The 18,609-nt window shown below is 44.9% G+C and overlaps 1 protein-coding gene across 2 annotated transcripts in view; it reads right to left on the bottom strand.

Moving 5' to 3' along the window:
- The window catches only part of Atg14 (autophagy related protein 14), a 36,634-nt gene extending 22,194 nt beyond the window's left edge, over nt 1-14,440 (bottom strand). Inside the window, exons 1-5 of one of the 2 annotated variants that reach the window (XM_089555156.1) lie at nt 14,292-14,440; nt 10,778-11,035; nt 8,120-8,182; nt 1,697-1,739; nt 382-463 (exon numbers count right to left, since the gene is read on the bottom strand). In XM_089555156.1, coding sequence (XP_089411282.1) covers nt 382-463; nt 1,697-1,739; nt 8,120-8,182; nt 10,778-10,974 — 385 coding nt within the window. In that variant the 5' untranslated portion in view covers nt 10,975-11,035; nt 14,292-14,440. Of the gene's footprint in view, nt 1-381; nt 464-1,696; nt 1,740-8,119; nt 8,183-10,777; nt 11,036-13,587; nt 14,270-14,291 lie in introns of those variants that run through there. The other variant, XM_089555157.1, reaches the window with a different exon arrangement.
- Nucleotides 14,441-18,609: the final 4,169 nt, after the last annotated feature.

The following is an 18,609-nucleotide window of genomic DNA, read 5'->3' as shown; positions in this document are numbered from 1 at the left end:
CCCACTTCTCTTGGGCAGATCCACAGTCACTGCATCTGGTCCCTAACAGCCTTTCTCGAAATTAATTAATTTATTTATTTATTTACCCACAGCGCCAAACGGCATTACAGTGGGAGAGGGTATACATAAAAAAAAGAACATAACATGAGCAGTGTCAGCCAGGGAAACAAGTCCAAATTGCATGAAAACAAAGAAAAAACAAAAACAGAAAAAATTTCACAGAACCACGAAACTGAAATGGTTATTATAAGGCAGAAAAGAAAACATCATTAGACATACTACAAGCAGTGTCTGAAGACAGTTTGTTCCAATCGCGTATTGTTCTGGGAGTTAATGACATGTGACTGTGGGTCGCCCCGTTCCAGGGTTCGAATGACTCACGCTCCTGGGCCTCCGACTTGAGGTCCTCGAGGACGATGCGTAGGTAGGCCACCTGGTCTCGCGTCCGCTGGATGGCCTCCCTCTGCGAGACAGACAAACACGACCCCACCCAGCTCATTGCCAAGCCACATTTACACCACTGCAACAGGTGAGCATCACATTTCAGAGTGTATGTTACTCAGCCAATACATCACCATCTGCATGAATCACACCAAGCCCTGCAATAGGGTAAGCCACTGGTACCTTGTGCGCCATCTGCTTCGGCTACGGATGGGAGGCAGGTCCAACTGGCTACGCACAGCCAACTTGCATGCTCCACGAGAGTCGACTTGCCCTTCCCGATCTGCCCTTGCCTGGCCAATTAGCGCTGTGCTCTCCTAGGGATGCACAATCCCCGTTTACACAAGTGTGACATGCCAGGAAGTGGATACAATACACTACTGCTGCATTCCTGTAAACGTGGCTACACACATATACTCCTGCTGACCTTTTATTACTAAGCTTTAGGGGCATCAAAAGCTGGGCATCTGTATTGGGGTCACAGCCACAGGGATGCTGACCAGGCTGAGCATCTTACAATAAAACCCCTATGTGAAGTCAGTCTACATTATAGGACAACATTTCAAACAAGTCGGAAGTACAAATTTTGCCCAACCAGAGCAAAAAAAGAAGCATAAACATTAGGTATCGGTGGTCTCAGCATTACAGATGATTCATATCTTACAACAGGCAAGTTTACTTCCCAGAACTGTCTTCTACAAAAACATTCAGGGCATAGTAAAACAGATGAACTTTTATCTGGTGACAGCCCATCACCTGAAATAACCAAAAACAAAGCTGACGTTTTTCTCATTCACCAAACACAAAAATGAGTACCCGATGCACAGGCAGTGTGCGACGACACAAACTGCCTCAAATGAGATAGCAGAATGGGAAAGCTTAATTAAAAACAACTTTTATCGGAAAAAAAGAAAACGTCACAAAGCTGCGAAATTCAGCACAAAAGATTGAGAGACTAAGAAGGTCCTACGCTTGAAGTTCCGTTAAAATGCATGAACTTAAAAAAAAATGTTCTCAGGTATTTTCCTTTAACACAGCTGGCGTGGCCAAGCTGTACGTGTGCCTGAAGGAAATGGCAGCGCTTCCTCCATAGTACATTAGCAAGGACTCTATTCAAAGGTGTTTTTTTAATAATTAATATAAGCAGAGCTTTCACATATTCTCAAACATCCTCCCCCCCACCCCCAACCCCACCCCCAAAAATATTCCCGTTTGGAGAGGGAGCAGAATCGTGACGGGAGTGGAAGCTACTCACCAAAGCCTCCTTCTTGAGCACGGGTGCTGACATCTGTAGAATGCTGCAAGATTGCAAAAAGCAACAGCATCAGCAATGCCCTATGCTTGGCCCTCCTTGGAATGAGCAGGTCACAAGGACAGCTGCTGAGCAACCTCTCAGACACGGGTGCTGCATTCTCACACATGCCCAGTCCTCGTCTCACGTGGTGCTTACAGTCACAACATACTACAACACTGACGATACCACAAACACCAAAAGAAAGTGACCCACGTAGCTGTCACTGTGAGAGAAATCATTTTGTCACGAGCAGCACAAACCAAACTACAGCTGAAAACTCTGCCAAGGTGAGAGCAGTCCCAAGTGTATGCAGTAAGCAGTCCCAAACACTAATGATTCCTGCTCACTTATTCTATGCACGGAGGACATCAGGTCCCCACATCACAAAAGGTGACTGACACCCACAGGGGTTCTTGACTAGTAGCTAGAAAGGACCTGTGATGAGAACTTTTACCACATCTACTAGCATAACAAAGGAGCTTGCACAATAAATTTACCTCCACATTGGTCATGAAAAATAAGAGAAAATTTTGCCCGGCCACAGAGTGAATTCGACCCCTCCTAATAAACACACCTCCCAAATGATCACCGAATAGTCACTTCCTGTACTCCACCCGAGTCGGTAGTGCTGAAGGATGTGCGTGTAAGTGGTGGGTAGAGAAGCGTGCAAGATGTTAGGGTCAGGGGAAGCAGGGCGGTGGATGATACACTCGGCAGCTGAGATCTCAGGCGAGAGTGTGCGCCTTGACATTTCCACTGAGCGACTCGTGGGCTGGAGCCCAAAGGAGCGAGAGGTCAAAGAGGCGGGAGTAGAAAGTATAACGCCAGGTGAGAGATATGATCGGCATCATAGTTACGTATCGCCTGTTGAGAGTCACTGATGACAGTTTTGAGAGTCACTGCTGCGGTGACTGGTTCTGCATCAAACTGAGCTGCTCGCATTCATGTTGCCAGCCGAGCTGGGAACAAAAGCTCCGTAGCCCACGCGTGCACAGGAACAGTGGCGTTGCTCTGCCCACTGCACTCTCATCCCAGGCATCGCGAGTGTCCTTTCAAGGCCATTGTTGGCCACATCCGTTATGTGAATATTGTGAATGTATACTGCTTTATATCCTAGTTTAAGGATGCAACACTGGCTGCCTGGTCTTCTAACAAGCACTATGTGCTTAGATTGACCAGTACTTCTTTTTGTACACTTTGTTATGAAATAAAGACTTCACTTCACTTCACTTCATGTAACCGGTTTCTCCTCCTCTCCAGTTCTTTAGCCCATTGTGCTCTAAGCGGTGCGGGCCGGGTGCTATTATTTTTTATTCCTTATAATCGCCCATGCTAATTTTTGTCCTCTCCCGTTCCCTGCTTCTCCTTCTCCGCGACTGACCATCTGTATATGTGCCTGATGCCAGCAGTATGGGTGCCACCCTGTCAGCATCACGGTATGTCACCTGGTAAAGCTATTACAGGTGTCGCTCTAGAAACGTCCACATTATCCAACTGTCGCATTATCCATTGCCCCCCCCCCCAACAACACTGCCTAAAACCGCGTTCAAATGAAAGTAACTTGGTAGAAACCTGGGCTATGGCCAACTCCTTTTAAGACAAAAACTCCTCCCAATGACGATTTTTCGCAGTTCCATCAAATGCTTTAATCCATGCACATTATAACAGTGTCAGAAGCAGGACTGCTGCATAATGGCAAAGGTCTACGCGGCTCCTCTCAGTGGACGGTGTCGCAGAGACAGAGCTTCTGTGCGTGTGGTGCTGCACGTGAGGAGGCTTCACTGCACAAAAAGTGAACAGCACATGACGAGTGCGGAGTTTCACCACACTGGAAGAACGGAAATGCTGCGCGGACGGAAGTAAGGAAGCAGGCATTGGCGCCGGAGAGGCATGATGCCTTCAGAAAACAAGAAGAAAAACAAAGACCACTGACCAGATGATTATCGCTCTAAACGGCGTGGAGCAAAAGCTCAGCTGGCTGATATGCGTGGCTGACAGCCGCCATTGCTGCGGGCTGGCAGCAAAGCCTCGAAAACGAAACTATGCGACTGGACACTTCACGACATGTCATCATCATCATCACCATCATTTATTGCCCCTTAAAGGCCGTGGGTTGGGCATTACATAAGGGAGGGGGGTAACAAGTAAAGTATGCATGTGGTCATCTAATCATACAGCGAAATAAAAAGCAGAGAGGCAAGGTAACATTATACATTTCTATAAAACTATGGGTAATGAGAGGTCATTACGCAAAAAAAACAGACGAAAGAATACCTATGCGATTCATTTCTGTATATGTTTACAAGACATTCAATACCGTTTTATATGCAGAATTCTTACAAAGAAAGAGAAAAAACATACGAGGCAAACCAGGAAATATGACATGTACATGACCTTAGGGAAGAGCTACAAAGCAAAATTCACATTTGATATACGAGTCAAGCAGAAGATGTTTACTGATAATGCAATTATTTGGCAAAGTGAGCTGATAATAGCTACCTGAATTCAGAGTTGTTGCGTTCATGGACTCTTGGTTCAGGAATCGAGTTCCATTCTTCAATGGCCAAGCATAAGAACGAGTTATTAAATGCATTTGTCAAACCAGTTATGTGCTGCACGCTCATAGAATTGAAAAGACGACGTGATGTTCGTACAGGTGGTACTAAAAGGAAGGTTCTCAGGTCAGGGCGATTATAACATAGATTATGAAATAGGCACAGCCATGAAATTTTCCTTCGATGAGCTAATGAGTCAAGGCTAATGGATGATTCAATGGCATGTCACATGGAATGGCAGATAAAACCCTTAACACACCTGCTGTTGCTCGCATGTTGGAGCAACGCAGGAAGCAATGTAATATGCAGTTCAAGCATGAGGTCTGATATCTGGACGACTGCTCAACAAAGTGCCACGTCGGAAACCTGGCTGAATTAAGGGGGGACGAGGGTCTTAAAACTAACTTTTTTATTCATGGCTAGAATCTCATGAAATTTTGCACACAGATGCGTTTTTCTCTTCTGATTCCAAATATGCAGTTATAGTGGAGCTGGTGGTCTTAAATCTTGAAAAGTCTAGAATGTAATTAGGTAATTTCTTGCACAGCTTTAATAAACTTTCTCATTGCATTCTGTTGCTTTTAATCCCGTGAATTGATAGCCAGAGAGTTCCCATACCCGGTGACATTCTTCATTTTTCCCTGATATATCCTGATATATTATAACGAGAGTAAAAGGCCGCAGTATTTGACACTGCAATTCGTGAAGCTAATTGTGAACTGCTATTTATATGTGGCCTATACAAAAAAAGTTAGAATGTCATCGGGTATGGGAATTTGCTGGCTATCAATTCATGTAATTAAAAGCAGCAAAATGCAGTGAGAAAGTTCATTAAAGCTGCATGAGAAATTACCTAATTACACTCTAGAATTCAAGATAAGTTTCATCTAAGGCAACCAGCTCAGCTATGACTACATATTTGGAATCGGAAGAGAGAAAAACACATCTGTGTGCAGAATTTCATGAGACTCTGGCCACAAATAGAAAGTTCAGTTTTAAGACCCTTGTCCCCCCTTACCCCGAGGCGTCCGAATAAATGAGCTTCCAACGCCATAGACTTACATGGCAAATTGGCAACAGCTGGCTACAGTCCAAATTATCTAAATTAACAGGGGTCGAATGAACAAGCTTTTATTATAAAAGAGCAAAATCTAGTAGAGCCCAGCTGAAGGGTTAATGTGGGCTACACTATCATGAAACATTCTCACCGGGGTCTGTTCCCCAGCGTGGAGTAGCAAGCCAGGGTCAACCTCTCCACCTTTCCTTTCATTTCTCTCTCTCTCACCAGGGTCTGAAGAAAGTGCGCGCTCGGCAGATTTTTCTGTGACCTGGACATTTTTTTGCGTAGCAACTGCCATCCCTTGCCTCACTTTGGTGCCTCAGAGCTTTCTAATTTACCATGGCCTTCTATTATCACTGCTATCTATGCAAAGGCATCAAAAACCCCAGGCTATCTATGTCACACTCTGTGTAATGCATTTACTCATCTGAGAAAATTGGCTTGCTCTACATTAATCTGCTCACAGATGAAATTCGCTTTATTGATTAGGCCCCTTATCAATCATACTTTTCTGATAAGCTCGAATCTATCCAGAACAGATCTGCGCTGTTCGTTACATGTAATTACATTCCTCACTACAGCATCATTCATTTATAAGTAAGCCACTTCACTAGGCCAATTAGATAACAGCCGCTTTTCTTTCCCTTATTAAGCCGAAAGCCTTTAATGCCTCATCGTTGTCGACAGAAGGTTGTCCGCAGAGGTGTCACGCTTTTTGGTTGGTCGAAATGGTTATGACATCAGAGTGCACGGATTCGAAATAATGAGCTCACCCCCGGATGCCTGATGCCCCCTCTAGGAGCAGACGACAACTAATGAAATAGTTGTCGTCTGCTCCGACAGGGGGCGTAAGGCGTCCGTGGGTGACCCCATTACATACCTCATTACCGCGTACAGAGCCATGGATACAACCGAACTCATCGAAGCAGAGAGAGAGTCGTGCTAAAGAAGCAGTCAAAGTCGGCAGTCACTGTTTAGTTGTAATGTGTAGCCAAATAAAGCACTAGTGCAGCACAAACAGTCTCGCAGTCAGTGCCAAACAGTGCGCCAGGATAGGCTTGCGCCTTGCAGCACTTTAGAGAGCCAAAGTGCCCCTTGAATTTTTTTTTCTCTTTCATGCTCGTAGCTCAGGTACATCAATGCCACTAGGCATCACCCGATACCCATTCTCAAATTTACTAATGTTTCCCCAAATACACCCAGCACTGAGTGCATCTGTGGCAGAACCTTTACGGCATCTGCGCTTCCTCAGGCCACTCTACTGCGGAATCATCTTCCCAGCATTCTCACTGCTCCTTCTAATCTGCACTCTTTCCTAGGCCACTTGTCCAAGCATTTTTTTGTGCCAACTTGCATTCTGCGCCCGAGGCCTCTTCTCCTTTTGTGTACACCATTTATGATATGGCTGTACACTTACTCAGGTTGTGCTCACTTTCGCTTGTGTGCTGAACTGTACTACTATGCTTGTTTCTATTGTTACAGTACCCCTATATTTCTTTTTTCTGTGTTCTGACCTTTGTCACTCATCTTCTTATCTATTATACACTGTACTACTGCGCTTGTTTCTATTGTTCTAGTACCGCTACATTTCTTTTTTCTGTGTTCTGACCTCTGTCGCCCATCTTCTTATCTGTTATACCTTCATGCTGCGGTGTGTGTTACTTCATTTGTTTCATTGTGCTGTCCCACATGCACACTCCTTTTATTCCACTCTGTCCAATGCCTGCCAGGTACTATGAAGAAACAAATAGATATAATTGGTTGGTTTTTGAGGAAAAGAAACAGCGCAGTATTAGTGTCACATTTCCATAGACACCCGAACTACCCTCTAAGGGATGGGAGGAAGATGGGAGTGAAAGAAGAAAGAAAGAAGAGAGAGAGAAAGAGGTGCCGTAGTGGAGGGCACCTGAATAATTTTGACCACTAAACTGGACATGTCTGCCTCAGTGTAAGACATATCATATATATATATATATATATACTACACATAAATACCAGCACAAACCAGCAAGACACACGACAAAGAACAAGGACACACAAGCGCTGACTTCCAACTGGCATTTAATGGGTGAAAATTGTGCTTAAATACTGATTTGTGTAAGTGTAAGAGCAACACTGGCCTAGCAGGGATGGTCGCAGCAACAATAAAAAACCTTGGCAGTGTTCTTAAGCGCATTCTTAAAAATGAAAATGGGACAGCATTCAGAAGTTGGCCTAGACCCCAAATATTCCAAAGGATAAAGAATGCAGCGCGAAAAGACAAGGACAAACGAAGAAGTGGACAGGACTGGCGGACCAACAAGCCCAAACAGCCACTTTAGTTCCAAAGGACCCCCAAAATATTGGTAGCGGGCCCACTCCAGAAAATGGATTAGGGTGGATTAGTGGGTAAGATTGGTGCACTCCCATATAATAATCCAATGGAAGGTACTTGAACATTCTTGTCCTCAGATTTTCAAATATGGTGGTACTGATGATGTCACGACCTTGTCGACCAATCAGGGAATTTCATGACAGAGAAGCCAGAAATTTCTTGTGAGACAACTACCTAAACACTACAGCATTCAGCAGCATACGTTGTTAGGCGAGTTGGTTCATGACGATGGAAAGGTAAGTGCGCAAAAAGGACGATCACGAGAGAAGAGACAGGACGGGACGTGTGCTCGTCCTGTCCTGTCTCTTCTCTCGTGATCGTCCTTTTTGCGCACTTACCTTCCCTTCACTATCGTGCTAACAGTTCACGCTGATGAAGTGGCGTGGGTGCCTCACCTGCTTTCCAGAGCCGCCTTGTGCCTCTGCAGCCGCATCAGCCGCAGCTTCTTTTCGGCAAACCTGTTCGCAGTGAAGGAAAGTCCTGCTTACAGCTGGGCACTCACGCATCAAGGAGCCATGAGCATGCAATGATGGAGTGTTGTTACCCCAGTGCTAACCAAGACAGCCGATTACAGCATGTTAAGCGGCCACTGAGACCCCGTACATGGTCCCATAAAAGTGTGTAATAAAGCAACAGGAGCATCTACTAGCAGAAACAATGCACAACTAACATGAATGAACACATGAGTACAGACAGTCACATGTGCACTGCTATAGGGTGGCAAACTGGGCACGGGGGCACGATAGGTCCTGGTGAATGCAGCGAGAATGACAGGATGAAGGATGCACAGCCCAGATAAGGGCAGGAGCTCAATTCTTTCTTAGTGCAGTAGCACTGCTACCTGCATTCTCACAAAAGACCAATGTCTGAAACCCACTTTGTGGCACACTGCCCACCAGGCTGTGGGCAACCTGGCAGCTGTGCGTGCGCACGCACAAATGCACACACACACGCACACTGCCCATGTTTAATTCCTATGCACACTTCCCGTGCCAGGTGGCAGTTCAATTAATAATTGGTTTGCTTGGGAAGGGCAACCTGGGTCGCACAAGTCTCACCGATGGCAACATCTGCCACAGCACGGCAGTAGCGCATCACTTAAATGCTGCATCGCTGGGCCAAGAGTGGTATGAGGACTCCCAGCCATCTATGAATGTAGAGAATGACCAATTCCGCATACACTATGGGCAGTAACCCATTAAGGCTATTGCGTCATACCTTCAAGGGGGGAAGCTGGTCTTAAAAAAAAAAAAATTGTTTATGAAGTCATAAAATGGAATCTTCAAGAAACATGTATTTTTGCATGCTGAATCCAAATATGTAATTTAATGTTATGTGAAACAAGTCCTTGTACACGTATATAATATGCTATGTAACTTTTTGCCGACAGTTTTCGATAAATTTTGCTCCAGGAAACTTGCTAGGACACATGCCATTGGCCTGTCTTGACATCAAACTATGCAATAAGGGCAAAATTATTATCCTGCCCATCATAGAAGTTGAGTTACACAGTTTTGAATTCGCCACTTCACAAATGGGAAGAAAGTGCTGATTTCAAAATCCCATAACTCGCCTTCTATAACAGGCAGGCTGATAATTTTACCCTTATCGCATAGCTTGATCTCAAGGGAAACCAATGGTATGCAACCTGACAAGTTCCCTGCAGTAGAATTTCTTTCAAACTTTTGGCAAAAGTTACCTAACATATTGCATAAGTGCACAAGGACTTGTTGTACATAAAATTCAATGACATATTTGAAATCAGCATGCAAAAATGCATGTTCCCTCAAGATTTCATGGTTGTGACTTCAGTAATAAAAATTTATTTCTAAGACCCAAGCCTGATCTTGCCAATCTTTGTCTGAAGCTTGCCTGACCCTGGAAACTGGGCCTCTAACCGAAACCAAAGTGAAATCAAAGTGCTAGTGCACCAAATTCGCATTTGGACTAACTACACTAAACCGGCTGTCATTTTTTTTGTCACTATATATTGGTGCTCGCACACGGCTAGCCTACATATCCTTTGTCCTGCCTTTTGCATTCACAAATGCTTGTTGTACCGACGTGCCCAGCTCACCACTTTAGACCAGTGTGCTTGCATCTGTCTGTCTTCTAGCATCAATTCTTCTTAGTTGCACACAGTGCTTCTGAGCAAGGATGTCGGACCAATAATACTGCTACTGGGGCTAGTTGGTCGATCGTCTTAATTTTTGCGTGCTCTCTGCAGTTACAAAAGAAACAAGGCAGGAAACAACCATGCAATCAAACAAAGCGCAGACTTATAACTGTTTATTACATTCTTTGCTGCACATTGATGACATGCATCTTTAAGAAGAGACCGGGGGGGAGGGTTGCAAGTATGTAATGAACAGCTGTAAATTCGCACACTGTTTGCATTGCTTTTTCCTGTCATGTTCTTTTCATAAACACAAAGCAGTGCACAAACATAAAAATGTCACATTCAAAAGTTTAGGGGAATCCCCCAAGGTGGAGTAGATTTTTAATGAGGGAGTAATTACTCATTGACATCCACCCGAGAGCAGCCATACGGCTACAAGGGAAAGCTATACAGCTTTCTCAGAGACTTCACAGTTAAATAAAAATTCGTCCTGGTTCGGGGCTCTACCATATGTAGAGCCGTATGGCTGCGCTTGGGTGGATGTCAATGAGTAATCGCTCCCTTATTACAAATCTACTCCACCTTGTGGGATTCCCCTAAACATTTGATCAACACAATTCCTACTTTGAGTTATTGATCAATTTGCTCTCGCCCTACCACAAGCTTGCCATCCCGGTTAGCTCAATTGGCAGAGCGACTGCGGGTTCGAATCCCGGACCAGGACGAATTTTTCTTTAACTGCAAAGTTTCTGAGAAAGCTGTATAGCTTTCCTTTGTAGCCGTATGGCTGCACTTGGGTGGATGTCAATGAGTAATTACTCCCTTATTACAAATATGTCCCACGTTCAATTGGTCCAAACTGCCGCTTTACTGAGAGAGCAGCTGTTGGCAGTCACTTGGGGCCACGCGGGCAGATGACTCCGTCGTGCCTCACCTCTCGGGACACAGGACCTGGGAGTGGGTGAAGTTTCCGTTGCGGACGCACTCGTCACAGAAGAAGTTTGAGCGCAGCTGGAGGCAGACCCGGCACGACATGACGCCTCCGTTGGAGCTCCGACTGCTCTCCGAGGACGAGCTTGGAACGGGGAACTCGCGGGGGGCCCCCGCGGAGCTCAACTCCAGCAGGTCCATCGCAGGCTCACCGCTGCTGCACCACGCCTAGGAGTGTGGTAGCAGGCTGTGTGGTGCAGCCCTGGAACAGAGATCATATGCCATCATCATTGTCACCAGCCTATCTACGTATCGAGAAAGTAAAACAGTAGCGCCGAAAACACACACACAGCTGAAGAACGACATAGGACAAGTGTCCTACATCATTCTTCAGCTGTGTGTGTGTTTTTTCAGCGCTACTATTTTTCGTTTCTCGAGTACAATGAACCATCTAGCCCAAATAGAAGTTCTTCTAAACTATCTACGTCCACTGCATGACAAAGGCCTCTCCCATATCTCTCCAAGTAACGGCAAGATAACTCTGTTTATATACTTTTCTCTTGACGGATATTTGTAAACTGCCATTCGTGATCTGAGAGTACCTTCCAAATGCACTCCACGGAATGATTGTTCTCCCAGTTATTTCACTCTTGTGGCCCAGATCTATGGTCACCACCTGCCCTTATTAGAGGTATTCACTACGCACTTCCAAGCTTGCTGCCTATTGTAAACTTCTGTTCTTTTACTTCAGACTGCTGTTGCATTACTTCAGTTTTCTGCATATTTTTAGAGCCACTGTTCTGCTTTGCCTGTCTACATCCTCGATCATGGCTCGGAATTCACCTCCTGAATTAATTAGAAGGCCAATGTCATCAGTGAGTTTCCAGTTACTGAGATACTCTCCACTAACTCTTATACCCAATTGTACCCAATCCAGGCCTCTGAATACTTCCTGTAAACATGCTGTAAACAAGTCATGATACTGTGTCTCCTTGCCTGACACCCTTCTTGACTGGGATTTTATCGCTTTTTCTATAAAGAACTGTGATGACTGAGCAGTCCGTATAGATGTTTTCCAGCATCTTTCAACATGCCTCTTCTACACCCTGGTTCTGCATTGCCTGCATGATTGTTGATGTTTCGAGTGAATCAAACACTTTCTCATAGTTTATGAAGGTTATATTCATGTCCTGGACATCATTTTTCTTGTGGATTTAAAAAAATGATAAAGTTCTTCCACACTTCCGGTAAGCCCGAGGTTTCGAGACAGAGCATATATAGGGTGGCAGGTTTTTCAAACACAACATCCTCACCGTCCTTCAACAGATCTGCAGTTGCTTGACCCTCACCTGTCACTCACTTCGCCTCCTTGCATTGCTTGTAAGGCTTCCTTTACTTCCCGTTAAGTTTGTCACAAGCAGGATACATTTCCATGGCACTAAAGCTTCTGCCAATGACATCCTGATTATTTTGTTTACTGTTCAAATCTGTGTAGAATACCTCAGCTATTTAGCTTATCTACACCGCTAAAGACATTTTCCTCCATGTCTCTTAATATGTGCATCTACATCCCAATTCATCAGCCTGACTACGCCCGCCCACTGCAGGGCAACGGCCTCTCCCATGTCTCTCTCCAAATAACCCTGTCCTCCACCAGTTGGGGCCACCGTATCCCCGCAAACTTCTTAATCTCATCCGCAGTGGCAAGTTAAATGAACTATCTCTCTCACTCTGCAAGAGCATTCTCCAGGGCTTCCATAATCTGCTGGAAACTCTAGCCAGGCTTGTATAATCACAAGCCGAAACTTCTAGTATCCATTATTAGGTATTTTACATTTTAGGCTGCAAAAGAAGATAAGCTTTTTCCATCATCAAGTTTTCTGTACTGAGGAAGGCAGAAATTGCGAGAGTTTTTACAGTCAAAGCTGTACAACGGGCTTTGGTCAGACTAAACAGCATCACAATTATCACCAGCGTAGAATTACAGGAAACAAAAGTTAAATAAATCAATGCGAACAGCTCATTATGAGAAATACAGTTCAAAGCACTACTGCTTGCCACTCTGCCACCAAAATGACTAGGGTGATGCCTTTTCAACACCAGCGAAGTAATTTTTACCAATGGGTTTTTCAGAAATTAATCGGGCAGAAATTAGCATCTATGCTGTGTGTTCTTCCTCCATCTGCCTGATGTCCAATTTGCCTTCCCATCATCAAACAAGATATTGTGCTATCAAACTGATTAATAATAATAACCTGTAGTAGCAAAGTGGTGTCCAGGCATACTCTATTTAGTCTGACATTTAATGTCTGCAGCTAGGAATGTGATTATGCACTTAAGAAGCAGAAGCAGAGAAGACACATGTTCGAGATCTTTGGCAGCCAGCAGCAGTCTGTTTATTCGGTACAGAAATGCATGTATGTAAAGACCGGAGCAGCAGTTAAGGCTGCCTGTATCAAATGTGTATAGACTGCACTATGTTCAACCGTTGCCCTCTGCAAAACTAAGACCACTACTGACCACGGAACATGACTGCACAAAAAGTTGATGTATTTAAAAAGAAAGAGAAAAAATCGACCATTACACACACACTCTAAGAATGTTCTGTTCGAAAGTTTTGCAACAGCAAAAAAGTTCCATACAATGCACACCAGAACACTGGGGAAACGTGAGAAGCAGTTCAAACAGCACAAATCATAAAACTGAACTTGAAAAGCAATTTCAACTAGCTTTCCTTTCTGTTAAAAAAAAAAAAAAAACCTAGACTTTATGACACTCAAAATGACCGAGAATAGCAATAATGTCAATATGTACCTTTAGCGTTCTATACACGCGCAGTACCACCACGGATACGGGAAAAGGAACCTTGTGACGCCTTGTTCCGACTTTTTGCACAGGTGGTATTCAAGAACGCGTGACAGGGCGTCAGACGTCGCGCGTAGAGCGCACGCTGGAACTACAAACGACCAGCTTGACAAAAACAAATAAGCTATACCTCATAACGAAGCCCGACAGCACCTAACTGCGCCGTAGTCACGTCGCCCAACAACCGACAATAACGGGGCAGCAACTTGGAAACCGCGTTGGCAAGTATGCCTTGTGCTATGTGGCAGGAACAACGACTATTTACGACCGCAGCTCGATGGAATCGGGAGAAGCGAGCCGAACGCAAACTGGAGCTTGTGCTAGCTGAGGTTGAGCATAAGCGCTGCGCGCGGACATGACGTCTTGCACGCTTTTGCATCGGCCTTCGGCAAATCGGTCACCTCCGCACCAAAATCTGAGCTGTGACCTAACGGCGCACAAAATGGCCCCGACGCAAAGGATCGAACCTTTGTCTCACAAGCTGAAAAGTGGCCTGCACGGCTCCGTTCACGCAAGGTCAAGGAGCGAACAGCTGTTGCGCTCTCTGTCACTGCCGCGGCGGAACGTAAAACGTAAACAAAGCAGCACGCACTCCGCGGCAGAGCGCTGGAACCGACTGCGCGTCCACACCAAAATGCATCGGAAAGACATACCAGTCCAACGAAACATACGCTGGCAGTTGGTGCTATGTACTGTGCGGGAAATTACGTCCAAAGACCTACTCTGAACGGGTATAAACAGCTGAGCAAGCTACGCTCCCAACACCTACAATACCAACAAACACATGTGGCTTTGGATTTGGCTCGACCTTTGACTACGGTGGATTCGTATGGCTTTTGCCAGCAAGTTCTCTGTAGGCTTCGGTTTCGTGTTCCCACGCTGAGCTAGCTGAGCAGTTGGTTATATTAACTCTATGAGCTGAGCTTTTTTGTATGATGTATGATTGCACCATGGCACAAAGAGCGACTCGCATGGCTAGGTGTCCCGCTCTTCTCGTCTAATAGTGCACGTCTAATAGGAAAACGGTGCGATCTGGCTCTGCGTTTTATAAAGAAAAAGTGTCCATTTTCGTGCGATGAGTTTGTCTTGGCGACCCTGGCGTTGCCAAGGGTATGCGATGAAAAAGCAGTCTATTCATCAGAATAGGAATAGCAACAAGGCGTCAAGGGTGTTCGTGCATGTGTGCAGGAATGCATAGGAAGGAAAGGAAAAGAACGAAAGAAGGAAAAAATATATATTTTGAAGGAGCTGGAAAGCAGAAAGAAAAAAAAATAACAGAATAAGTAAATCAAGAAAATGCAAATAAAATATGAAACAGTTTCATCAACGCAGGCACTGCTGCTGCAGATAAAATGTTAACATGTATATGTAGATGTGTACCACTTCTGGCTTGGTCGCTTACATACATTATAACATGTCATGGTTGCACTACTGGCCATGTGATGTCAAAGTTACTTTGAAAGAGGTGTGCGTACGCTGACTTGCAGTGTACGTGGGACTATAAAACGCGGCCAGGATATATCTACCAGTGGCCGACAACTGTGTTTCTGCTGTTGTATGAGCCCACATACGTCTTCCTGCTCAATGGAGAAATGCTATGCATCACACTTGGCTCTCCCTACAATAAGAGCAAGTTTTTGTGTCAGGCACATTGGCAGCAGCTTGGCCATACGTTCTGATGACACATGGGTGCACACGTCTCAAAATAACAAGTTTTTCTTCAACATGAGGGGCATTAGTTCAACTGCAAAATATATGAAGCCTATGCTACCCACATCGGAAAGGAGGAAAGATGTCAGCATTCCATACATCTGTACACTTGATGGATAGCAAAATCTTGTACTTCAATTTAAAGCAGTAAAGCATGTGTCTGCAGTGGCACTTGAAGTGGTTAGAGATGTTTGCGTTTTCCTTCTTTTATCTCAATTTCTCTTTTAGTTCATTTATATGCAGTCGCCAGAGCTGCAGACGATACTTGAAGAAAGTATCTTCGACCCTATACCTTAAAAAATTGTATTTGATACTGATACAAGATACCGAACCAAAACTGATTTCTGATACAGATATTCAATACTGCATCGTTGATACTTCGATACTCCATTGAAGGTGGCAGTATTAATAAAGCTGGTAATCTGATTTGCTAAGTTAAGAACTCTCCGTGGTTTCTGATATTGTTAGTATATTTTGTATGGTGCACTGTATTGAAAGGGTTTATACAAATCCGGCTACATGGATTTTTTAAGCTCAAATTTCTTTAAGCTATGCTGTTGATGCAGCTGGTTTCGTTAAAACATTAGCATCGGAATGAAGCCATGGTGAAGTTGAAAGGATTGCTTCCATAAGCAGCCTAGCAAAACCCATTTTAAAGCTAATGTTCTTCATGCAAACCGGTCTCTGAGCACTTGACTGCATATGAATAACCTTGAAACTGCTTCTGATCATCTTTGTTTGATACTCCAGTATTTACCAGTCACTTGTGCCTTCACCCTGTGCTAAAAGGTGCAAGCTCCATGTGCTTGGAAAAGCCAAAGATATTTCGCCAACACTATGTTTAACAGACATTTTAAGTTGAAAATTCTTAGTTAAGGGCTGCATGGAAAACAACAAAGAATAAAAGGGTTAAAAGTTTCTACTAGGCAAAACATATCTTCCTAATCTCAATTGTTTATATGTTTGTTTACTTAACGGTAGTAAGTAGCAGCTTAATCAAAGCAGATGGAAAAAAGGCCTCTGTATATATGAGCACAGGAGCACATTGCTGTGTTGTATTTTATGAGAGGGAAATAACTAGAAGAATAAGAATGGGGTGGAGTGCATATGGCAGGTTCTCTCTCAGGCCATGAATGGCAGTTTACCAGTACCCCTCAAGAGAAAAGTATGCAACAGCTGTATCTTACCGGTACTCACCTATGGGGCAGAAACGTGGAGGCTAACAAAGAGGGTTCAGCTTAGGCAGCGAGCTATGGAAAGGAAAATGATAGGTGTAATGTTAAGAGATCGGAAGAGGGTGGAGTGGGTGAGGGAACAAACGCGGGTTAATGACATCCTGGTTGAAATCAAGAGGAAGAAGTGGGCTTGGGCAGGGCATGTAATGTGAAGGCAAGATAACCTCTGGTCCTCAAGGGTAACGGAGTGGATTCCAAGAGAAGGCAAACGTAGCAGGGGGCGGCAGAAAGTTAGGTGGGCGGATGAGATTAAGAAATTTGCGAGGGTACGGTGACTGCAACTGGCGATGGGAGAGACATGGGAGAGGCCTTTGCCCTGCAGTGGGCGTAGTCAGGCTGATGATGATGATAATGATGATGGGTCTTCTGGATGTCAGTAATAGTGCTTTTGTAACATATTCCGCCTGTGTTGATGTGCATTTCCCAAAGAGTGCGAGGACTGCTTGTCCTGCGCTAGCCTTGTTGAACAACAAGCAGACAAGGCTCTGTGCAGTCATCTCGTCCAGCCTTGTTTTTTTTATGTGTGCACATAGCTCAGTGGGAATGGAAATAGCTGAAAGGCATAGATCAGTTGAAGTGTTTGAAGCTACTGGAAGTCACAAGGCATGCTACAGATATTCGTAATGGGAGTCAAGCGAGACATGCTGCCGTCTACAGGCTTGCACGCTTTTGGTTGTGCTGATACTGCCCATACTAATCAGAGCAAATGGGCAGGTCATTCGTTCAGCAGCAAATGCAGGGACAAACAGGGGAATGCATGGAAGCCCACTAAACCCATTGTGTCCGAGCAGGCTAGCTATCTGACGTAGGCCCTCTCTTGGACCAATCCATTGGCTACCCAAGGACTGCCAAACTTGGCGAATTGAGGACCAAATGACTGGTACTCTGGTCGCACAGCAGTGCAGAAAAACGTGCCACGCACATTTTGCAAATATAGTTTATAAGCAAAAGCTGCTGACCTGCACAGAGCGCACTTAGACAGTGCTCCAGTGTGTTTGCTCAACCTTCGGCAAGCAACTGGCTACTGACTGATCAAGCCTGCTCAAACTTGCCCTATCTCACACTGCTCCGCTCTTGGATGAATAGGTCAGCACTGCCACAGGCTTGGGTTGAAGAACAGTGTAGGGGAGATTGAGGGTGTACAGGCTCGGGTTGAAGAACAGTGTAGGGGAGATCGAGGGTGACAGGAAGGGTTGGGCATTACACCTTCAATTTTTTCTGTTTTGGTCGAGCACTTATAAATGATTTTGTTAGGAGGACAGTCACCTGTAAAGCGCGGCAATGATGATGTTTTCTTTTGTGATTAATGAAGAGGCCTTTAAAGGGTCCCTGAAAAGGGTGTTAGAGATTGCCTACAATACGCTTGCATTATGTGGAGTACACGCCACTGAGTGTTCATGCCGTGTACTGGACCTCAAATGCGAACAGATCATTTGCAATATAATTTTAAAAATTCGTGGTTCAGTGCCTCACGGCGACCTGCAGTGCCGAGCTTTCGCCCGAATCCGTATGCAACGCGTCATGCCGTGCTCTTTACGTCACCAGCGAACGGCTGTCATTGGTTCACTGTGATGCCTCTTTCTGCTGTCACACAGCTCCCATGGCCGCGGCCGCAAGCTCAGCCTCCTCCTCCCCCCCCTCCACCCACGCACGTTGACAGCCGGCGGAGTGACCATGGCAGAGGTCAGTGTGCAAAAAGTGACAAGAGAAGAGAGAAAGGCGCGAAGACGCGTAAATTCAAGTTTTGACGGGAGACAACCCAGCTTCCACACAACGCATTAAGAAAATTCTTGGTGGAGGATATTTGTGAGGCGGCATCCTTTAACATCCTAGGCATACCGCAACTTTGTTGTGAGCACCTTCAGAGCCCCTTTAAGGGCATTTTCAAATTATCTATTCGTGAAGGGCCTTTCATGCACATGATCTGTGAGAGCCACGCATGCTAGTTATCACTGTTACAGACATATAAGAAAAAAAAAAAACTGGCGGGGACACTCAAGCTCTGCTATATGTGTATGCTGTGATA

Source organism: Amblyomma mixtum, chromosome 8, assembly GCF_055824585.1.
Source record: "Amblyomma mixtum isolate Tamu chromosome 8, ASM5582458v1, whole genome shotgun sequence".
NCBI classification, from domain to species: domain Eukaryota; kingdom Metazoa; phylum Arthropoda; class Arachnida; order Ixodida; family Ixodidae; genus Amblyomma; species Amblyomma mixtum.
Note: the sequence above shows the minus strand (reverse complement) of the source record. Positions and strands in the feature narration are given on the sequence as shown.